Here is a 21,109-nt window from a genome sequence, read left to right as displayed (position 1 = left end):
TGGAGAACATTATGCTGAGTGAAATCAGTCAATCAGAGAAAGACAGATACCATGTGATTTCACTCATATGTGGAACCTAATGAACAAACTGCACAAGCAAGCAAAACAGAGACAACTTGTAGATGGAGAACAGACGACAGCTATGGCAGGGGTGGGGAGTGGAGGTGAGGGGACGGAGGGTTTGAGCAAAAAGAAAAAAGGACTCATGGACATGGACAACAGTGTGGTGGTTCCTGGGAGCTGGGGGATATAAGGGCACTAAATGGGAATGGGGAAAAAATAAAGATTAAATTGAAAAAAATAGAAATACCGTCTTAGGTCAAACCCAGGTCTGCTGAATCAGAACTTGCATTCTCAGCCAATGAGTACATAAATAAGTGAAACCACCAACTGATCTCTCTCCCTTCCTCTCTCTCAAAATCAATCAATAAAAAAATTAATTAAAGAGCTTGCATTCTAGAAAGACTCCCAGGTGATCTGCACGCTCCAGTTGGAGAAGCTCTAGCTTCTAGCTGTCCTGGTGCCTTCTTACCTCTCCCGCCCCATCTTCAGCCACTGAAACCTCCTCTCACCCCATCTTCACTTTCTAGCCAAATTCCAATGCTCCTTTCACCTCTGTGCTTAAGGCATTTTTCTCCAGACCAAGTCCCTTCACTTAGCAAACCCCTACCTGTGTTTGGATCTCGATGTAGATGTCGCTTGTTCTAAGCAGCTCTCCCTGAACTGCATGAGGTGCTCCTCTTCCATGTTTCCATAGCCCTTCCCCCACCCACCACCCAACATCCAGACCGCTTCTTTGACTGCCTGTCTCTCAAAACAGTTTGTGCGCTCATGAGAGAGAGACCACATTTGTCTTGGTCATCATTGTGTGTCCTCAATGCCCAGGGACAGTAGCCACTGAATAACTACTTGTTAAAAATTAAAGGCAACACACCCCACCTCCCTTTCCCCTGGGCTACAGTCCTACCAACTAGTGTTTAATCAGCCTGTGGGTACAAGTTTCCCTCAACCTCCATCTGGCTCCAAGTCTTTGAAGAGTCCCACGTAGCCTCCGATATTCCATTTCTTACTAAGCCTGGTAGTTTTCCATATTAGCAAATGTTTGCCATTTGGAGAGGGCCCGAGGGCCTAAGAGATTTCTGGGCAAAATTCTTGAACTATAAATTTGAGCTATAAATTAGCCACAGGCCAAGACTTGAATTGTATTTATGAGTGTGTGTGTGTATGTGTGTGTAGACGGGTGGGTAGAAGAGGGACATGGGCAGAAGATTCTAGGCAAGGAAAAAAAAAGAAGGAAGGACCCCAGGCTGGGAGCCTACAGAGCTGTGAACTGGCATTCCTTTCCACCCGAGTCCGGAGCCCTTTCTGCACCAGTAATGATCCTGGCGTTGCTGCATGGGAAAAGGCTCCCATTTACCCAGGAGCTGAGAGCAGGTGAGGCTTCCGTAAGGAATCACAGGAAGACGAGACCCCTCCCAAAATCTGACATCCAGTCCACAGGTTTCTACAGGTACCTTTATTAACAAAGCAAAGTATAAAAGAACAAGGTCCCCAAATGACCCATGTGATTAAAAGTGCAAATTTACTCCAACCTGAAATAGAAAACAAATGGCAGGCCTCAGCTATACGGGCCGAGGAAATTCGTTGTGATTAAAACCCCTTTTAATCACACAACTGTAGCAGCGGAACCGTCACTGATGAACTCTTTGGTCTCTGTTATCGGAACAAAACATGCCGTGACTGCAGCTGACACACTGCGTCAAAATACCCAGTTTGGGATCAAAACACACATTAAAAATCACAATAAAATAAGAGGAATGTTTTAAAGTCAAATGACTAAATCAAGGCACATTCTTTTAAAAGCAAAAGGTGCTAAAATATTCCTGAATACCTGATACTTCAAAAATCAGATTATATGTAATTTAGCTGCATGTTTTGGTCTATTCTCTCTGTGTAGATGATCGCATATACCTTCCCCTGCTCCCAGTTTATACTTGCTTTATCCCCGCCAAATTTTGTGCTATGTAGGTATAAAAAAATAAGCAGTAGGTCTAAGTAATAGACATGTGATTTTAAAAAAATTAACAATTGCCACACGATAACACTGAACTTCTTTCCCTCTCAAAGGACATTGGAAACATTAATGAGATTCACTTTTTCCACTACTGGGAGGGAGGCAATAACCTTCCTCTCGTCATTGGTGAAATAAGTTACGTCTTTGGCATCAAGGTCAAAAGTCACATTTTACAGAAAAAGTGATTTACTCTGTGAGGGTAACAGAGACAGTTTGGAAGCAGTTAGGTTAATTCCTTCAGAATGCAAGGGTGTCGGTTTTGGCGGGAGCCCCAGAGTCAGAAAGGGAGAGACACATCTTATCAGACACATCTGATCAGAACAGTGCTCTTGGCCATGGACATGGCGGCAAGTCCAAGACAGCTTGGCCCAAAGGCTCAGAACTGTTTTTCTGGTGTTCAAGGCCACCGGCTATCATTGCTAAGGCACAGGCAAGAACACTACTAAAAATAATAATAATAATCATTAATTTAAAATAAAATGCAAATAAAAAAGAAACAAGTTATTCTGCAATCCTTCCTGATGACTCACCCTCCAACTCTGACACAGCCTAGGAGTTTAGCCCACTCACCAGGAAGGAAATGCCAAGAACTGGCCCCCGTGGCTTTTGCTGAAGGGTCTGCCTGCAAAAAACAGCCCCAGGATACAGGGTCCTTCTGAGAATTGTGAGTTATGCGTTATCTGTGGCTGTGTTAATTTTTTTGGTTTGTTTCTACAATGAAGCTTAGCTCTGAGAGATAAGAGACTCAAATATCACTCCGCAACTATGTATAACATCATATCCACAACAATAAATATAACCTTATACATACTTGGGGGGATTAGCTGTGTAAGGCAAGGGTCGGAAACTGGAGGCCTGCAGGTTCAACCTAATGTTTTGTTTGGCCCACATGGTGTTTCTGACATTTAATAATTATTTTGTTTAAAAATCAGAAAGTTTCACTTTAAAAAAATCCTGATTTCTAGCCCCTCTGCACCCTTTTCCCTGCTGGGAGCCAAGGAATGGCCCTCAAGACAAGTAGTCCCCACGGCCCACCCGCCCCTTCTCTACCTTATTTCTGCAGGCTGCTGAGTTTGCGACCCCTGATTTAAAAATAGCACATACCTAAAAACGGGTTTCCTACCCCGAACCTCCTTCCCACCCTCATATGATTTCCACCCCATCTCTCCTTCCTTTCACTTCCATCGTGAGCCTTCCTTCTTTAATCCTTCATACTTCTCTTGGTTCACTTGCATTTTTCCTTCTTTCACTTCAGTTTCATTTTGGGGGAAAAAAATCCACCTCCTACTCTCTGCCCACGAGCATTCTAGGACGGCTCCCAGCACTGGTCAGTGGGAGTTACTGAAGAGTGTCTCGTGGCAAAACGGCTGAGTCACTTCCCCCAAACACTTTTTCTGGGCACTGGCTGTGGACAATCAATCTTTTTTAAAAAAAAACAAAAACAAAAACGAGGAATTCTGAGCCTTCCTCTATAAGAATATTTGCAAATATGAATTTCCAGTACCAGGTATACACCAAAAATGTGTACTTTTCTGATCAAGGTCATGATGGAGCCCTAATAAAATACAGAACTGAGCTTAATTTAAGTGCCTCGGGCAACCATCACACCCGGCTAATAAGCCATATTATTTCACTTGTACACAGTACACGTTTGGGATTACTAAACATTGATCAAAACTGATCGAAAACTCCAAGTTTTGGTCACCATGTACAGAGAACAATTGCTCAGCATGGCATTTAAATAAAACAGTACTATTTTAAAAATTCACAAACACAATGTCCCATTAATTTAAAAAAAATAATAAAATTTTAAAATCTTGAGGATGGATGAGGCTTTGGGTAATTAACCTGAAGAAAAACAACATCAAAAACCTACAAGAACAGTATGTTATCAGATTTAAAGTTCAAAACACTATTAAAATAAAAAAAAAAACTACCAACTCAGCTAGAAATATTTGGAAAATTAAGCTTTTAAAGCTTTATATTCCTTCCGAGAGCCTCATTGACCCCAGTTCCAGTAGCTTTAATGACTACAGGGGAAATTGTGGCTTACTAGGAAGCAATATCGGACCTAATCCCTGTTGGCATTTACTTTAAAAGTTAATTTTTAAAAACACTGTGCAGTTTATATCTTGGCAGGGAGCTGGTAGACTGATCCCTTCGCTACATGCAGTACCTTATAACCTAACCCTGACCTCAAAAACTAGAAATAATCTTTGTGGTATCAAGGGGAACTCTCCCTAAAAGAACCTCAAAGAGAAAGCACATTTGCAACTCTTACAGCCCAAGGTTGCAAAGTACGTAAGAAGTCTCTGCAGTTCTGCTGAGGATTTCCTATAAATTATTTTATTCACAATGATTTCCTGCAGTGGCTGAGTAGGTCCCCTAAAGAAAGTTTAAAGAGTTCCCTTAAAATAACTCGGAAGTTAAACAACGGCCCTATTCAGGTGGCTACTTCTGTCCTCCAAGTTTTATCTTTAAGAGTCTAAGGGAGCACAAGTCTGTTGAAAAAAAAAAAATCCCAAAGTATAACACAGGGACTGGCTGCAGCTTCTATTAGGTGAGTATATGATGGACCACTGTAAACTGGGAATTGTGGGCTGTTAGAAATTTAGAAGGAGGCATTTCATAATGGGCTCCTCCTGGCTGCAAAATACACCCAACCTGGTGGCATTTCTGTGCAAAGACAAAAAGGAGCTGCCTGCTGGCAAGGGCTCCCTCCCTCCATCTCCACCCATCTCCTCTTGCTCTCCTCTGCTGTATTTCTCCTCAGCTGACTGATCAGGGAGACACTGGCCTCCAAGGACAGAGCCCAAGATATTGAACTACATGTACATAAGTGAATGCTTTGCAAGACCTGTGCTGAACCAACTGCTCCTCCAACACTTAAAGGAACACTCTTTAAAGACAGCGTGGGCATCGGGAGAAAAAACTTTTCAACCACTAACCATTACTGAGCGCTGAAAGTGCTAACTACATACTAGGCACCGCACTGGGCATTTCCTCTTCATTATTTCATTAAACTCAGAAAGAAATCTCATGCAAAGGAGTTTGCTTAAAAGCCTTAAAACAAACAAGGTTTCTACCTCCAGCCAGCAGCAAATCCCAGTGAGACATCTGGACAAGCAAAAACTAAAATACATCTTTCTCGAGATCCAACATGTTTTCTGCCCTCACCACCGTTGCCGTGAGTAAATATGCACGTTGATGCTACTTTGCACTGTGCCTGACTCCCAGCACGCACTCAATGAATGGGTGTTGATGGTACACATTCTGGCATGTGTCTGGAGGGATGTAAAGCAAGCCTGCTTTTCAAGACTGCACATTTCTTAATGGTAAATATAGCTGGCCTCCCTTTCAGATGCAACACTTGGCACTGACAATTACCACCAGTGATCAAAATAAAGTGCTATTTGCTCTGGAAGATTCTCTAACCAACTCTTGGCCTCAAAACCTGTGAGACTTACTTCTTCACAGTCCCATCAAACACCCGTGATCGTACCATTCAAAAAATACATTAATATTGATTTGAAGAGTGGAGACAATGCTCCTCAGATCCGGAGCCCCTAGAATAGAATTTCAGTTCCAGTTGTAGATATTCATTTTAGAAAAAGATGATCAGGAACCCAGGACTTAGCAAGTAGTTATGCCAAAAAACATAAACTTCTTTAAATGTAAGGGTCAGAGAGATCTGCATCTCAAAACCCAGCAAAGGGAACTTTCTCTGCTGCTGGTTGCTTGCTTCCTTAACTGGACTTCCCTAAAATCCACGGATCCTTCTACACAGTCATTCCACACAAACCAGCATTTGGACCAACTCTTAGCTGCTGCTGTTGGATGTTTTTCCAAAGCTTGCCCATGGCAATCTGGTGGATGTGAAAAGATGCCATAACTATACCGGACTGTGGACCCAAGGGTGGCATTTATGCCACCAAATGTCATCCTCTGAATCTTCCAACACCTTCTGCAGCTCATCTTCCTGGAGTTGAACTGGCTTCATTGCCACCCCCACCCCCAGCTGCTAGGAGAGGCTTTAGGAGCATTTGGCCTGGTGGGGCCACTGTCAGGGTTTACGGTTCATCTTTAGGGAACCCCTGGGTGTGCTGACTCCGGGGTGGGGGGCACCTGACAAGGTAGCGGGGACCCCCATAGGCCCGGAGAAGCTGAGGCAACCTTCGCCATGTGGACAGCAACCTTGAGGCTGCGAGTTCCCGGGCGTGATTATCAAAAGCAGCCAGGAGGTCAACTGGAGCAGCTTCACGCAGTACTTTGGGCAGTGGACCCACTTCGGCAGCCGCCCCACCAGGGCCCAGGACGCAGTGGAAGAGTGTCTGGCGTCGCAGCAGGCAGTCCCTAAGAAACCGCACCAACTGTTCCAAGCGCTTGCCCAGGTGCGCCTCATCCCAGCCTTGCTCCGGAGCCCTCTCACGCAGCAGCACTGCAAGCAGCGCGGTCTTGAGCACGTATGAGGACAGGATGCGTCCCCACTGGGTAGCGGCCGCCGGGTCCAGCCCGTGGGCACCCAGGTCTCGCAGGGCTTTAAGCAACTGCAGGCACTTGAGGTAGCAGGCACCTGGAGGGGCCCGTTCCTGCAGCCAACCCAGAAGCTTCTGCTCCTGCCGCGCTGTGTTTACACCCCACAGTGCATCTGCACGCAGGCCTCCCGGGAGCTCTGATAGGGGCCCAAAGGGCGAGGGCAGTGGTGGTGGAGCCACAAGGAAGACACCGTCGCCCAAATGGACGGCGGGAATGAGACGCACGGCCATGGAAAGGCGGCAGCAGCCATAATCGGTGCGGCAGGGCAGGATGTGCAGGGTGGGAGGCTGCTCCAAGCCGCCCGAGGTTAGGCTGACCCGACAGCGCTCCTCCAGGCTGTAGCGCACGGTGGCCAGGGAGCGCTGCAGATGTGACTGGAACCAGCGCAGCACCAGGGTGGACGAGAGGTGGCGCCGCCCACGCACGTCCACACAGAAGCCGTCGGCGAAGGGTTTGCAGTCCCGGAGCCAGTGGCTTCCGGAGGCCCCCGGCGGCGCCTTGAGTGCGCACGCGAAGCAGCCATGAAAGGCTGGGGCCAAAGCGGGCTGGGTGCCCAGGCTTCGCGGCTCCAGCGCCACCAGCGGCGGCAGGCGCAAGGGCACCAACACGTCGAAGGCGTCGGGCCGGCGAATTTTATGCTGCTCGTAGGCACTGCCCACCTGGATGAAGTCTCCACGAAAGGCCAAGGCCAGTGTGCCCCCGGGAATGGGGCCCGAGGATCCCCGGGCGCGGCCAGCTCGCACCAGCTCGCCCACGATCCGGCTCACGTGTGCCTTACTGTGGCCCAGCACGTGCGGGGACAGGCGCACATCGTGCTCATAGTAACTCTCCAGCAAGATGCCAAGGCTCGGCTCCTGGAAATGTCTTGGCGAGAAGGCGGAGTGGTTCCCCAGGCGGGGAGATGCGGGCAGGAAGCGCTGCCGGACAGCGTGGCGACAGCGTAAGAGGATGTAGCCGAGGAGGAGCAGGACAGACACCTTAAGAAGAGGGAAGCCTCCGTCCTCATGGTCAGCAACGTCCGCGCCGTCGGGGGCCTCGGCCCGGGCGCCCCCACTCCCTCGTAGGACGTGGTAGAGGCACACGATGGCAGTGAACAGACCGGTCACCAGGGGCCAGAAGACGCGCAGATTGAGGGTGTAGTGCACCGACATGCCGGGCGCCTGGGCAGCCCAGGGCGCGAGCCCCGGCGGCGCCCCCGACCCAGCATGCGCGCAGCGCCGCAGCAACCCCGCTGTCCCGGTCTCCTTCGCCGCCGCGGCGGCTCCCCCCTCGCAGGAACGGGGGAAGCCGCCCTCCAGCTCGGCCTCTTCTCCCAGCTCAAGTTCTCTTTCCAGCTACAGCCCGCCCTGGACTCCCAGGCCCCGGGCCGCGCCCTGCGCCGGTCGTGCGAAGCGTCGGGCTCCGCAGCCCTCCCCACCCGGCGTTCCGGCCCGGAGTCCCCGGCCAGCTTCAGGCCCGGACCGGCTCACTTCCTACCCCGGGCGGCCCTGCTGACGCCGAGCCCCCAGCCGCTCCCCTCCGCTCTAGTTCCCGTTACTTGGGCTCCGGGAGTTTCCTCTTCCGAGGGGCGGTGAGGCCGCGCCAGCTGGCGGGGAGGAAATGCCGAAGTCTGGAGCGCGCTCCGAGCCGGCGGGCGAGGTCCGCCCCCTCCCAAAGCCTCCTCCTTAAAGCGACGCGAGACGGCGGGAGGGACTTCGGGACGCGCTAGGAACTGGTCTCCTGCGGGCCACCCCCATTCTCCCTCCCCTAAGGCATAACTGGGAAGGCCCCGATTCTGGGGCGGTGGCTTGTCCAGGGAGCTTCTGGAGTTGTGCTCACAAGAAGTTAGTTACACAGGAAAGTTAAAAGGAGGAGAAAAGAGCTCACAAGGAGACTGTCGGTTCCTCCCCCACCCCCAGCAAGTCGTGGTGGTGTGGTATTGGTGGTGTGGCAGGCCCCCAACGAAAGAGGCTCTGCCAGAATACCGCTGTCCTTTATACAAACCAGTATTTGTTGAACACCTACTATGTGCCAAGAAGGAGGCTAGGTGCTGTGGAAATAGCAGTTGACAAAATAGACAAGTTTTCTGACTGTAAAGCTTGCAGTTTTTAAAAAAAAAGGGGGGGGGGAGGATCAAAAGAGAAGAGATCCCATAGCAGAAAATGCTCTGAATGAAACAAATCTGTATGAGGGAGTAAGAAGTTGGGGTTGCCCCATGGAAGCTGGGGACTCCGTGAGGTGACGTTGGCTCTGAGATCTGAATGAGGAAGAGCAAGCCTTGAGAAGAACCGCGACAGCCTTTACTGTGGGTCAGCCCTGGGCTAATTACACTACACGTGTACACTCTTCACGTCGATCCTATGAAGTGTGAGGGCAGTACCCCCTTTTTCAGATGAGGATCCAGAGGCACAGGCAGGGTCAGCTGCTTGCCCTAGGTCACCGAGTTTAGCAGAGCTGTGCCTTGAACACAGGCACAGCTCCTCGGCTCCAGAGAAAGCAAGGGTCAGGGACTCGGGGACGGGACCAGAAAGTCCTGTCCCCCAACTCCTGGGAATTTGTCTGTGTTCTTTGTCAGCACCTACACTGGGACCTCAGTCCAGGGAAGCTTGTCTTGGTGCGTAACTAGGGAGTACTCCTTGAAATAATCTGGATTTAAATAATTATCTTTGTTTATTTACACTCATTGCACACTTTGCTCCCACCATCAATTAAAGAGCAAGGGTGAAGGCAAAAAAAAAAAAAGTTCAGAAGCCAGCTGCCACCTGGCAATCAAGGCTGAGGATCATGATTTCCAAGGTAAGCAACGAGATTACTCCCCGGAAGTCCTAGAGCTCAGTACACTTCCGTTCAGATCCCATATCCCCTGCTATTAGCTATGAGGCAGTCATCTCTGTCAGTCGGGATTCTTTGGGATCTAAGTGATGGAAGGACAGCTCGAAACGAATTGACTGTATTGTGTTAACAGACATCCAGGGGATTCTACTTCAGTAACACTGCATCTACTTACTCTTCGCAGGCTTCCTAGCGCTGCTTTCTTCTAAGTTGGCTGTGTCCTCTGCCAAGTCCTCTCCATATGCCCCTGGCTGCTCTAGCTTCATGTTACCCTGTGTGTGGAGGAAAAGAAAGCTTGGCTTGCCTGAAAGTCACAGCAAATGCCATGCCTAGAGATAACCTTGGGTCATGCGCTAAAAGTGACCAAGTTGGAGGATGCACTGGCCAGCCTGGCCTATGGTAACGCAATGGACTGAGCTCTGTCCCCTCAAAATTCAGAGGTTGAACTCCTAACCCCCAACGTAGCCATATATAGAAATAGGAGGTAGTTAAGGTAAAATGAGATCATAAAGATGAGCCCTAATCCAACAGGACCGGTATCCTTATAAGAGAGAGAGAGAGAGTGCTCCTTGTACGCACTCCCAAGGAAAGGCCTGTGAGGACACATGGAGAAGGTGACTGCCTGCCAGCCAGGATGAGAGCCTTCACCAGAACCCTGACTTTGCTGGAGCTGGATTTTGGACTTCCAGCCTCCAGAACTGTGAGAAAATAAATTTCTATTTCTCATACCACCCAGTCTGTGGTATTTGCTATATACGCAGCCCCAGCTGGCTAAGACAGTTGGGTCCCCAACCCTGGAACCAGGAGGTGAGGTGAGCCCCGTCCAAACTACGCGGACCGAGGGTGGGATGTCCCCCAAGGGAAGGGTGCTGTGCCGGAGAAGGTGCAGCGATGTTTCAGTGCTTGAAGGCAACCGGTGGCCGCCAGGTTCGGACTAATCCCTTAATCTCACTTCCCTTTCGTTTTCCCATCGATCGGATGGGGGTAATACTAACAGAGCGACTTACTTTTTCTCTAGTAGATACGGTGGGTGCGCCGTCATCACCATACAAAAAGGGCAATGCTCCCTCGGAGGTCGGCAAACACGTTGTGTAAATATTTTAGGCTTGTGGGCCACAGGTCTCTGCTGCAGCTACTGGGGTTGGCTGTTGTAGCTCCAAAGCAGCTGCATCCATTTCCTGGGGCTGCTGTAACAAAGCACCACAAACCCGGTGGCTTAGAACAGGAATTTATTCTCTCACAGTTCTCAATGGCGAGACGGCTGTACTTCCTCTGAGGCCTTGAGGGGAGAATCCTACCTGGCAGCACCCAGCTTCTGGTGACTCCAGGTGTCCCTTGGCCTGTGGCTGCATCAAACTAACCTCTGCCTCCCTCTTCACATGGCCTTCCTCCCTGCGTCTCTCTGCTTTGCTTTTTCTTAGAAGGATACCTGTCATTGGATTTGGGGCCCGCCTCAGTAATCCCAAGGATCTCACCTAGAGACCCTTACATTAATTATGTCTGTGAAGACCCCTTTTCCAACAAAGATCACATTAACGGGTTCCAAGGGGAGGGTGTAGACACACCTTCTGGTGGGGGTGTGTTGGTGAGAGCTCACTTGCCCTTCCTGTGTCTCCTGTACGACTCACACAGAGCACTTTGCATCTGACCCGTTGGTCCCCAAATGTGCTTCCGCACCCCCACAACCAGCAATTCTCCGTGACACCAGCTCGGTGTCCTGTAATTTAATTCGATTTTGACATTATCCATAAGACTGCTCCCAGCCCACCGGAGGCCAGTCCAGAACTCACAGAACTCAGGAAAACTCTGGACATTCACCAGCGTGTTAGAGGACATGAGAAAGGACACAGGTCAACAGTCAGTTGACGAGACTCCAAGGGCGAGGTCCGGGAAGGTCCCGAGCACAGGAGCTTCTATCTCCGTGGAGTTGGGGTGCGTCGCCTTTTTGGTGTGTGGTTGTGCTCACCAACCTGGAAGCTCCCTGAACCCCCCACTACCGGGACTTTGTGCAGGCTTGCTCACGCAGGCTTCCTCACACATGCACGGCCACTCAATAATTCCATTTCTTGCTGGAGAAGTGCGGGGAGGTGGAGCTGGAAACCCCAAGCTTCTAACCATTGCTCGGTCTTTCTGGTGACTGGCCGCCACCGGGGAGCCCACCCAGACCCACCTCCTTGAAACGAGAGATGCTCCTAGTTCTCTTATCATTGAGGAAACTACGCAGGTGTTAGGAGCTCTGGGCCAGAAACCGGGAGTGGACACCAATCTATGCAGTGTTTATTATCTCCCATGGGCCACTGTCCACCCCGCTGCACTGCGTCAGTGATGTGTCACTGTCACTGTTTTTCCTGCTCGTGACTGGTTTCCTTGGCTCACTTCCTCCAAAGAGTTCAAGGTACAGGCCCCATAACTGTGCACTCGGAAAACCTGTACGTGTCAGAGCAAATACATAGGCGCTTACTCATTAGTTCACTGCACCCTTCTGTGGGCCCTCACTGTGTGCGGAGGGAACCTGAGGGAAAACTGCACGCTCCAAGGGGTCGGATTAAATCGCTGCACAGCGTGGTATGTTCAGAAAACTGCCACCGTTTTGTAGGCTTTAAAAATATATATATCCTCACCTGAGGAGATGCTTATTGACTTTAGAGAGAGGAAAGGGAGGGAGGGAGGGAGGGAGACACAGAAACACTGATGTGAGAGAGAACCTATCTGGGATCGAACCTGCAACCCAGGTATGCGCCCTGACCAGAAATTGAACCCGCAACATTTTTGGTGTACGGAATAATGTTCCAACCAACTGAGCCACCCAGGCAGGGTGTTTTGTAGACTTCAGATAATTATTTCACTAAAAATTTCCTTTAATGTTAATACCTGACAAAGGCCACTCCTGTTTTTAATAGCTTAGCAAATATATGCACCCAGCCCGCCCAACATTTCTGATATCCCAGAGGTGTGTCCCTCGGAGGAAGAATGGCAGCACAACGTGATGAGAAGGAAAGAGGAAGAGGAGGGGGCTCATTTCCCACGGAGGCCTGGGGAAAGCTCGCGGGAGGAGACGTGTGCCCAGGCTCTGGAGGACAGGAAAAGACAACGGTGTACATCTCATATAACATACGCCTCCTGGACTTGGCCCTGCCCAGGCAGTAGCACCTGAAATGCGCGGAGCAGGCCCAGTGAGGCAGGTGCTGTTATCAATGCCATTTCAAATAGGGGAAAGGTGAGGCTGAGTGAGGGTGGGTAACTTACTTGTCACTTAGCTGACAAGGCTACTTGCGAGCTGGGCCCTTATTCCTGGTGCTTCTTTTTCTTTCATATTGTAAAGGGTTTTGTTGCAAAGAAAAGAGAGCATTCTGGGAAGGCAGGTTAGTTTATGTCTGTGTGTGTCTCCCTGACCAGCTGATGAGGTTCTTGGAAGCAGTGACTTTACCATAGTCATCTTGGTATCAGAAGCATCGAACACCTTGCCTGGAACTTTGTAGGGGTTTGTTGAATGAATGATATTTTTACCAGCAGAAATTCAGGGAGACCATTCCAGGTAATGGAAACAAAATATGCAAGCGCACAGAAGTCCAGGAACATGTGCCAGTTCAGGGGGAAGGTCCAATTTCTGCGGAAGTCTGGAGTTGGTGAGTGGATGCTGTGGCATTCCCTGGCCATCCATTCCAGCCTTCCTCCAGCAAGCCTTTTTCTGCAGCTGGGGCTAGAAAGCAAGACACATCCCCACCTTCCCTGGCACAGGGACAGGAGCTGCCCAAGACACCTGCTTTGCTGGTGCAGCTGGCAGCAGAGGTGGGTGGTTCTGAGACCCACAGCTGGGCCCTGATTCCACAGGCAGTTCCCTGGGGAGGCACAGGCAGCAGCTCCCTCGGTGGCCCAGTCTGCTGTGCTACTTAGGAATCCTGTCTGGAAGTTCCAGAGTCCTTTCCTGCAGCTTTTCAAACTGTCTCTAATAAATTATCTGTTGCTGTTTCCTAAAAATTTCCTGTTGGTTCCACTATGCATGACATCACACAGCAGATGTCACATGCTACTCAGAACACCCACACGGGTGTATCCTCAATTCAGACAGATGAGCCCATCAATCACACTTTTGTGGATGTTGCAACAATGTTAAGTTGATGCAGATGTCTCTAAACACTCTGAAGTGACTGGACCAGGGCAGCCAGTAACAAGGGGGCCTGACACACAACTTTGTGGACAGTGCCACCCAATATTGGATGGTGACCAAGTGACCCAAACCCATCTAAGCAAGAGTGAGGGCAGAGGGGAAGTGAAGCAGGAAGGAGGGAGGGCGCACACACCGCGGGGTGGGGCCGGCCACACTGTGCGGCAGACAGAACTGGCTCCCCAGTCTGAAGGGGACACAGAAGCCACGAGGAAGCAGAACTCAGAATTCAGCTGAAGGCACAGAATAGACAAAGGCTTTGAGAAAAGAGAAACCATAGCAGGTCAGGGGAGGGTAGGAAGAAGCAAGAACAAGCTACCAGCCCAAGAACGGTGGGTATCAGAGTTGATGTTGGAGCGCCGGGGCTGCCGTGTGTGCCCGGATGACGGCCGAGATCTCCTTCCCTTCTGAGGGAGCAGCCGCTGCCTCAGTCCCCAGTGGACCCTTATAACAATCCCTGTGAAACTCAGGGCTGGCGGCGGCACAAGATGGGGGGCATTTTAGCCTGGTCCCCTAGAAAACTGAACCTAAGGGGACAGCTTGCCTATGGATGTGTTCTGGAGGATGCAAAGCCAGTACAGCCAGAGTGGGGACAGAGGGGAAGTGAAGCAGGGAAGGAAGAGGATATACACACACTGTGGTGTGTTCCTGAGCTGGCGACAGCCCCGTGGCAAACACCACTGGCCCCCCAGTCGCCAATGTCTCCAAAGATGCTGCACAGAGCCTCTTTACCTCTGAACAGCCAAGGAGAAAAAGGGCAGCCAATGCAATGGGTGATTCCTTCTCATCTCCTGTCCCTCATCTGTCAAGGTATGTGCACTGGACATCAAACGTCTGTACTTCCTGGCTGGGTCTTCAGGATGATGGAAAAGCCAGCCTCTGCAGTACAGAAAGCTGTACTGCATGTAGGCAGTCTCCCCTTCCTGGGCGGCTTCGTGTAAAGAAAGTCCTTGGTCGGTGGCAGTGATGGCAGCTGTCTCTTTCCTGTTGTGAAAATGGAGTGAGCTGTCCCTAGGTCTTCTCTGGGCAAGAAGCAAGGCAAGTAGGAAAGACCGAATGGTTTGGGTGGCCCATACACTTGGTCTGGTACAGAATGCTCCTTCGGCGGGCTGGGGTGTCTGCTAAATTGATTCTGCAAGATGAATGGATCATTGCCAGACAAAGGGGACAGAGAAGGGCAAACATGCAGAAGTCCCTTCATGTATGGAATCCTGGACAAATAAACAAGCATGGTTTGGATGCCAGTAGGTCTTAAGTTTGAGTCTGAAGGGAGACATGTTGAGAGGTGAGACTGGAAATCTGGTCACAACTTGTACTCCATGCTGTTTGGTTGGAAGGCTCTTGGTTACTAGTAACACAGGACCCCACAAAATGGAAGTCTGGAGGGGAAGTGGCTCCAGGCCTGCTTAATTCAATGTCCTACCACATCATAAGGTTCCTTCCGTCTTTCTGCTCTACCATATATATAGTAGCTCTCCTCCTGGTTACAGAATGGCTGCCATGGTTCCAAGCATCACATCCAGATACACGAACATCCAACGGAAGTTGGACCCAGCATCATGCTGGTGCTTTATAGAGGTGGCTGTCCCCTCTATTTCAGAGCAAGAAAATATTTCACAGAAATCCCCCAGCAAAACTTTCTGCATGGTTCATGGCCAACTGGTGAACTAGTAAGTAAGTGGTTCTGAGTTCTGTGTAAGTGGTTCTTGGTTCTAGCAAATTAATTGAATCCAGGGGGAAGGGGACAGGGGTGGTCATTGCCTGTCAGAAGCATAGGGGACAGCCTGGACTTGCAATTGGCATCTGAAGTGGTATCAGGGTGCAGTCTTGTGGGATTGAGCCCTTAGTCTGTGGGATCTGACACTATCTCTAGGTACACAGTGTCAAAATTGCGTTGAAATGTAGGGCACCCAGCTGGTGTCCAAGAATTGCTTGGTGGCATGGAAAATTGCCTTTCCGCACATTGGAACTGGTCCCAGAAATGCACATGGCCACGTGTAGTGCAAAGGAGGCTAAGAAATGTAGTTATTTTCCTACAGCATGTATCCTGCTAACAATGTGTTTAATTACTATGGAAAAAAAAGAGAATAAATACTAGGGGACCATCATTAGCCTTTGCCGTAGTAGGCAATCTACAATGTCCACTCCATGGGCTGCACCGGGTCAGTTCTATCCTAACTGTGATTCATTATTTGTATGATTATGAATTAAATGTTTGTGTTTCTAAAGATACTGTAAGCTTTTCTTATAAACAGGGACCGTATCTGTCCTGTACACACTCAATTACTAATTGCTGAATGACTGACTGAGTGAAAGAATGAATGAATGATTCTTATTTCAGAAGTCCAGCAAAGTGGCCCTATGTGCATAAAAGAACTTTTCACTAGAGAATGTTCTTCCCTGGTCTGCATTTCCAAAGCCGCCGTTTATTTGGGAGTCATGAATAATGAAACCAACATCAGTCAAAGGGAAGCTTTGGTCTGGCAGAGATGAAGAGCCAAGAGAGAGCTAATGAGTCTGTAACGCAATTTCTGTGCAATAAGATGGCACGACATCAAATTCAAGGCCATGGGATTTACACTATAAACCCGAGACAATTACAGAGTAGGACTCCCACTCCCCACCTGCTCCAGTCCTTCTGGTTTGAGTCATTTTATGGACACAGACTTCCCACTGGCATTGTCTGGTGATGTCATGATGAGAATTTTGACAGTCATTTAATTTCTGGTTAGAGGGCCAATAGGGTCAAAAGAGACTCGGCACTGAGTGGAACATAAAATCACCGAGTTCAGAAAGCCACTGTCTGCAAAGCTAATGAGTCAGATACAAGGTCCCTTTTTCCTGCCTCCTTCTGTGAGCGTGGAGATAAGAGTCGGCACGTCCTGAGTGCTCACTGCTCCACAGGCAATGTCCTAATCAAATTCTTCACGTGGTTTTCACACATTCAGCCCTCACCACACAGAACAACCTTGTGAGGTGGGCCCTATTTTTATCTGCATTTTGTAGATGGGGAAACTGAGGCATAGGCAGGGTACATACGTTGCCCCAGGTCAAATAGCCAGTAAGTCGCAGAGCTGAGATTCAAACCCAGCCTCCCGTGCTGATACCTTTAACAACCTTGCAGGATGCCTGGAGCCAGTTGTCTCCAAACAGGCATCAGATAATGTTTTCCAGGCTCTGGGGGAAAAGATCAAAGTAAGACATGTGAAGGGAATTTTTCATAAAGCCCAATTTATAGTGGAGTCTCCCCTTGCAGGGTAGGGACATTTCAAAGTCAGCATGTAGCAAAGTAAAATTGTATTTAGTTCAAATTACCCGTGACACATTGGCATAGGAGTGTAGATTACACATTTGTCGAAACATTTAATTGGCCACTTCTTACATATTTCACTGTATCTGAATTTTGTCTGAAAAAAATCATAAACACATATTAGATTCTAGTGAGTAGAAGGCAAGTTTAAGTGTTTAGGGGTGAAGTGAACTGGCCTCAGCAACTGCCTCTGAAACATCAGAAAGTGAGAGGGACTGTTGGGTGGAGGGAGGGAGGGATAAATGGACAGACATGTTATACAGCCCGTGAAGTTTAGTGTTAATGGTAGAACCTCAGTGGTTGATATAGGGGTGTTTTCTATACGATTCTTTTGATTTCTCTGCTTGAAAAAAATTGTATATAATGTTGAGAATTTGAAAAACTGTTAAAAAGATGCTAGTTTAGAAACGGATCGTTTGTCTGTCATTGGCCGTCATAGGCAGGTTTTTCTTCAGCACGGAAGTCAAAGTTTCATCAGTTGAGCACTTGATGAAGGAACCGGTTTGAGCTTATGGGCCAAGTTATGCAAAGAATACACATCTTCAAGCACTCAGCAGGGTAAGCGAGCCTTTGCAAGACACGGACAACGGGAGACAACGAGATCAGCTCTTTAAGAACAGTCCTCGAAGGAAGGCAGTATTGTCCACACAATTTAAAATTCTCTCTCTCACACCCCAAAGCATTTTTGTGTATGTAGCCAAATCCCAACCATTGAAATTTGCACATGATTTGGTTCTAATGCGCTCATTTAAAAAATCCTTTAAGACTATGCCCTTCTACTCTGTTGAATGTTAAAATCACCATTTTCTTCTCCAGAGACACTGACAGTCAAGATAATCACAGGAAGCTGGTTCCTGTCCTTCAGTGCTATCTTAGCAACAGGAAAAGTCAGCGATCCGAGCTCAGTCTCCCAAACCCTTCATTTGCCGCTCGTAGGTGGGCAGGGCTTTGCCGGCCTGCTTCTGCCCCGTAACCTCCCCAGTGCCTGGCACAAGTGTCATCCAGAAATAAATAGTTCCTGAATTCATTTTGCCAGACTGTGAAATCTAAAGGGTTGGGGAGGTGGGAAAAGCCCGCACCTGAGTGCAAGAAGTCATTGCTAAACCCACAGACTGATAGACAGATGGGCCTGCTCTGGGGCCCCGCCCACACAGCAGTCCTGTGATCACCTGTAAGGAAGAGTCATCAAGGCGTTCCCACCAGCAAGAACAGCCCCGCAGCCCAGCCAGGGTCCCCTCAGCGCAACTCGTCCTCCACACGTTTCACCTGGGACAACTTCCCCCCAAGGAGGGGAAGCACTGCTCTTGCATGCGCCTCAGAAGCCAAGACGACTCTTGCGTTCAGACACCAAAAAGGATCCCTTCGGATCTGCGTCTCTCTGAGAGGGAGCACAGCAGAAAGGAACCCCAAGATCCCTACTGGGGAGCACACGTCCTCACATTCTGGGTGGGCACCGTGGGAAATTCTCCCACTTACCCACGAGACCTGGCTTCCTGGCACCTGGGTGCACCTACAAACTCCACACTGCTCACGTTGCTGAGCCGCTGCTATGCGTCAAGCACGTGCTTCCCATCTGTGTTGTCACTAATTCTCATAGCCAACTTTTATATAACAGGCGGGTATTAATACCGTCTCCTACTTTACAGATGAGAAAACTAAAATTCAGAGGGATTACAAAACATGTGCAAGGCCACCCAGACAAGAGCAGATAAAACCAGTAATTAGACTCAATTCCACTCGATCCCCGCCCTAGTGCCCTTGCCATTACACTGTGACAGCTCTCTGAACGAAATGTCAAAGAGGCAGTGTTGTCCTTAAGACTGCACTGCAAGTGTGAGCTGGAACTGAGACCATTAATGCAAGCTCCCATAGCCGTCAGTATGGGCTAGAACACTCTAGTAGGTATCTGTTGTCTGCTGCCTTGGCATCCATCTGCTAGTAGCGCCTTGGTTTTTCTAGGGAACTTCCCCTCCCCCAGCTCTTTGTGTGATTTGAGTGGCAGTTGCCAGAACCCTCAGGTGCAGGAGCAGACACATAACCCAGGCCGGTCCATCGAGAGTACAGTATTCTTGTACTATGTGATTCAGGGTGAGAAGCTGACCCAAGTTGATCCCTAAGTATCAGTTAGGTTTTGGTACCTGACAAACATCCCAAATAACAAACATTTATTATTTTTCACAATTCTGTGGGTAGGCAGGCAGGGTGGTTGTTCTGTTGTAGACCAGCTTGGTCTGGATCTCAGTGGTCTCTTGGTGACTTGCCTGGAGCTGAATGGTCTAGCAGGACCCACTCGATGTCCAGTGGTTGGCAGGCTGGCTTGCCCAGGGACCTGTGGGACAGCATGTCCCGATCCATGTGATTTCTCGTCCTCCGGCAGGCTCTTCCAGGCTTTTTGCTGCAGCAGCAGCACTCGACAAAATCCAGAGCAAAGACTGAGAAGTAGATTGAGACTTGGGCTTGCAACTCATACATCGTCACTTTTACCACATTCTATTGGTGAACACAAGCTTCAAATCCAGCCCAGGTTTAGGGAATGATATAATACATTCCACCTCTTGGTGGAAGGCGCTGCAAAGAATTTGAGGCCACTTGCAATTCACTCCAGAGTCAACCTTGGGACTTTCACTGGGAAACTGAGGAAGAGAAGTCCTTTTTCTAACAGAGTTGCCAGTCCGTTAGGTTGTAAGCCTGGAGAGGCAGCAGGCATTTTGCCAATGGAGGGGAAAGGCTTGTTGGAGAGGAAAGGACTGCCAAGACTGGAGACAGAAATTACTGATGGTTTCGTTTGAGCTCCTGGATCCAGCCGTGCCGATACTTAGGTTGGTCTGAGTCTCTCCTCCAAGATTTGAAGTAGGAGAACGGAGGATTTCCTTCCTTCTGAGTGCCTTCCCCAGACGCCCGAAATATCCCGAAGCCCATCTCTCAGATGGCCGCCAACAGCTGCCCTCCATAACTGGATGCTGTCTTAGTTTGAGCAGCTCTAACAGAATATCACAGACCGGGGGCTTACAAACATCGAAACTTTATCTTCTACAGTTCTGGAGACTGGGAAGTGCAAGGTCAAGACACTGGCAGCTCTGGCGTCTGCTAAGAGCCAACATCCTGGTTTACAGACAGCTGTCTTCTCACTGTGTCTCCCGTGGCAGAGGGGCAAGGGAGCTCCCTGGGCCCCCTTTACAAGGACACTGATTCATTTGTGAGGGCTCCACCTCCATGATTTAATCATCTCTCAAAGGCCCCATCTCCTAATACCATTGCACTGTGGGTCTGATATCAATAGATAAATCTGGGGGGACACACTCATTTCAGTATATAAAGTTGGGGGTACGCAGAAACTCTGCCTTGAATTCCATTTGAGCTCCTGGGCTATCTTTTGTTGTCCTTCTACTGAAATAACTGCCATGAGATGGGAGCGAGGGACGGGTTGGTAATGATCACCACGGTGGGTTTTATGGGTCTGCTTTGATTTCAACAAGCACAGGGTAAAGCTGCAGGGATTTTTTAGGAAAGATGCCAGGAATTCGTTAACATACTAATTTATCGATGAGCAGGCACCTGGAAAATGTGCCTGGTTTTGAATATCGGTCACTTGTTTGGTGGTATCTGAATCTCTCCCTGGCATCCCGATCTCTAGCCTTATAGTTTTCCTGTTGGGGTTGAATAGAGAAGCCCCATCCCTTGTAATTGATGTGAATTCAACCACAGCATGTGGCAGCCAGAGGTGGGAACAAAAACGAGGAGAGAGAGAGAAGGCCAACACTGCAGGGGGACCACCCTTCTACCGCTGAGGAGCACACGCCTTTCCCGGGGTGTAAGATGGAAGTTGTATACACGCTGTTGTCCCCTTACTCCATTCCGATCCCCACCTGCTGGGGGCATTTCGTATCTAAAGATGGCCATTTCCCTGCAACAAGAACTTCCAGTAGAGCTCAACCCAAGAAAGGCAGTGATGGGTTCCAGACCAGGAAAAAGACCATCTAGGCATATGGAGCTTCTGGGAGACGGCACAATGCTGTATTGTCTAGGGAGTCTTAGAAATGTTTCCCAGGAGGGTATCTTTAACTACACATGCTTCTCACCATCTTACGGCCTTTGGAACCTCCCCTACCCCATCGCCACACGGGGAGGAATGGGGAACCGGAACAAGTCACTCACGTTCTCTGAAACCTGCTGCTCTTACCCTTTGTAATGTCTTTGTCAGTGCAGCTTTGAA

At 49.3% G+C, this 21,109-nt stretch overlaps 1 protein-coding gene across 1 annotated transcript; it reads right to left on the bottom strand.

Annotated features, from left to right (window-relative positions):
- Window positions 1–1,501: 1,501 nt before the first annotated feature.
- Window positions 1,502–8,454, bottom strand: ITPRIPL2 (ITPRIP like 2). The gene has a single exon (XM_037153100.2). It carries the CDS (start codon window positions 7,759–7,761, stop codon window positions 6,145–6,147), a length of 1,617 nt encoding a protein of 538 aa, XP_037008995.2. The 5' UTR covers window positions 7,762–8,454; the 3' UTR covers window positions 1,502–6,144.
- Between the last annotated feature and the right edge of the window lie 12,655 nt (window positions 8,455–21,109).

Source organism: Artibeus jamaicensis, unplaced genomic scaffold (assembly GCF_021234435.1).
Source record: "Artibeus jamaicensis isolate MK-2021 breed Jamaican fruit bat unplaced genomic scaffold, CSHL_Jam_final contig_729, whole genome shotgun sequence".
Classification (NCBI taxonomy): domain Eukaryota; kingdom Metazoa; phylum Chordata; class Mammalia; order Chiroptera; family Phyllostomidae; genus Artibeus; species Artibeus jamaicensis.
The sequence above is the reverse complement of the archived record's forward strand: the minus strand, read 5'-3'. Positions and strand labels throughout refer to the sequence as shown.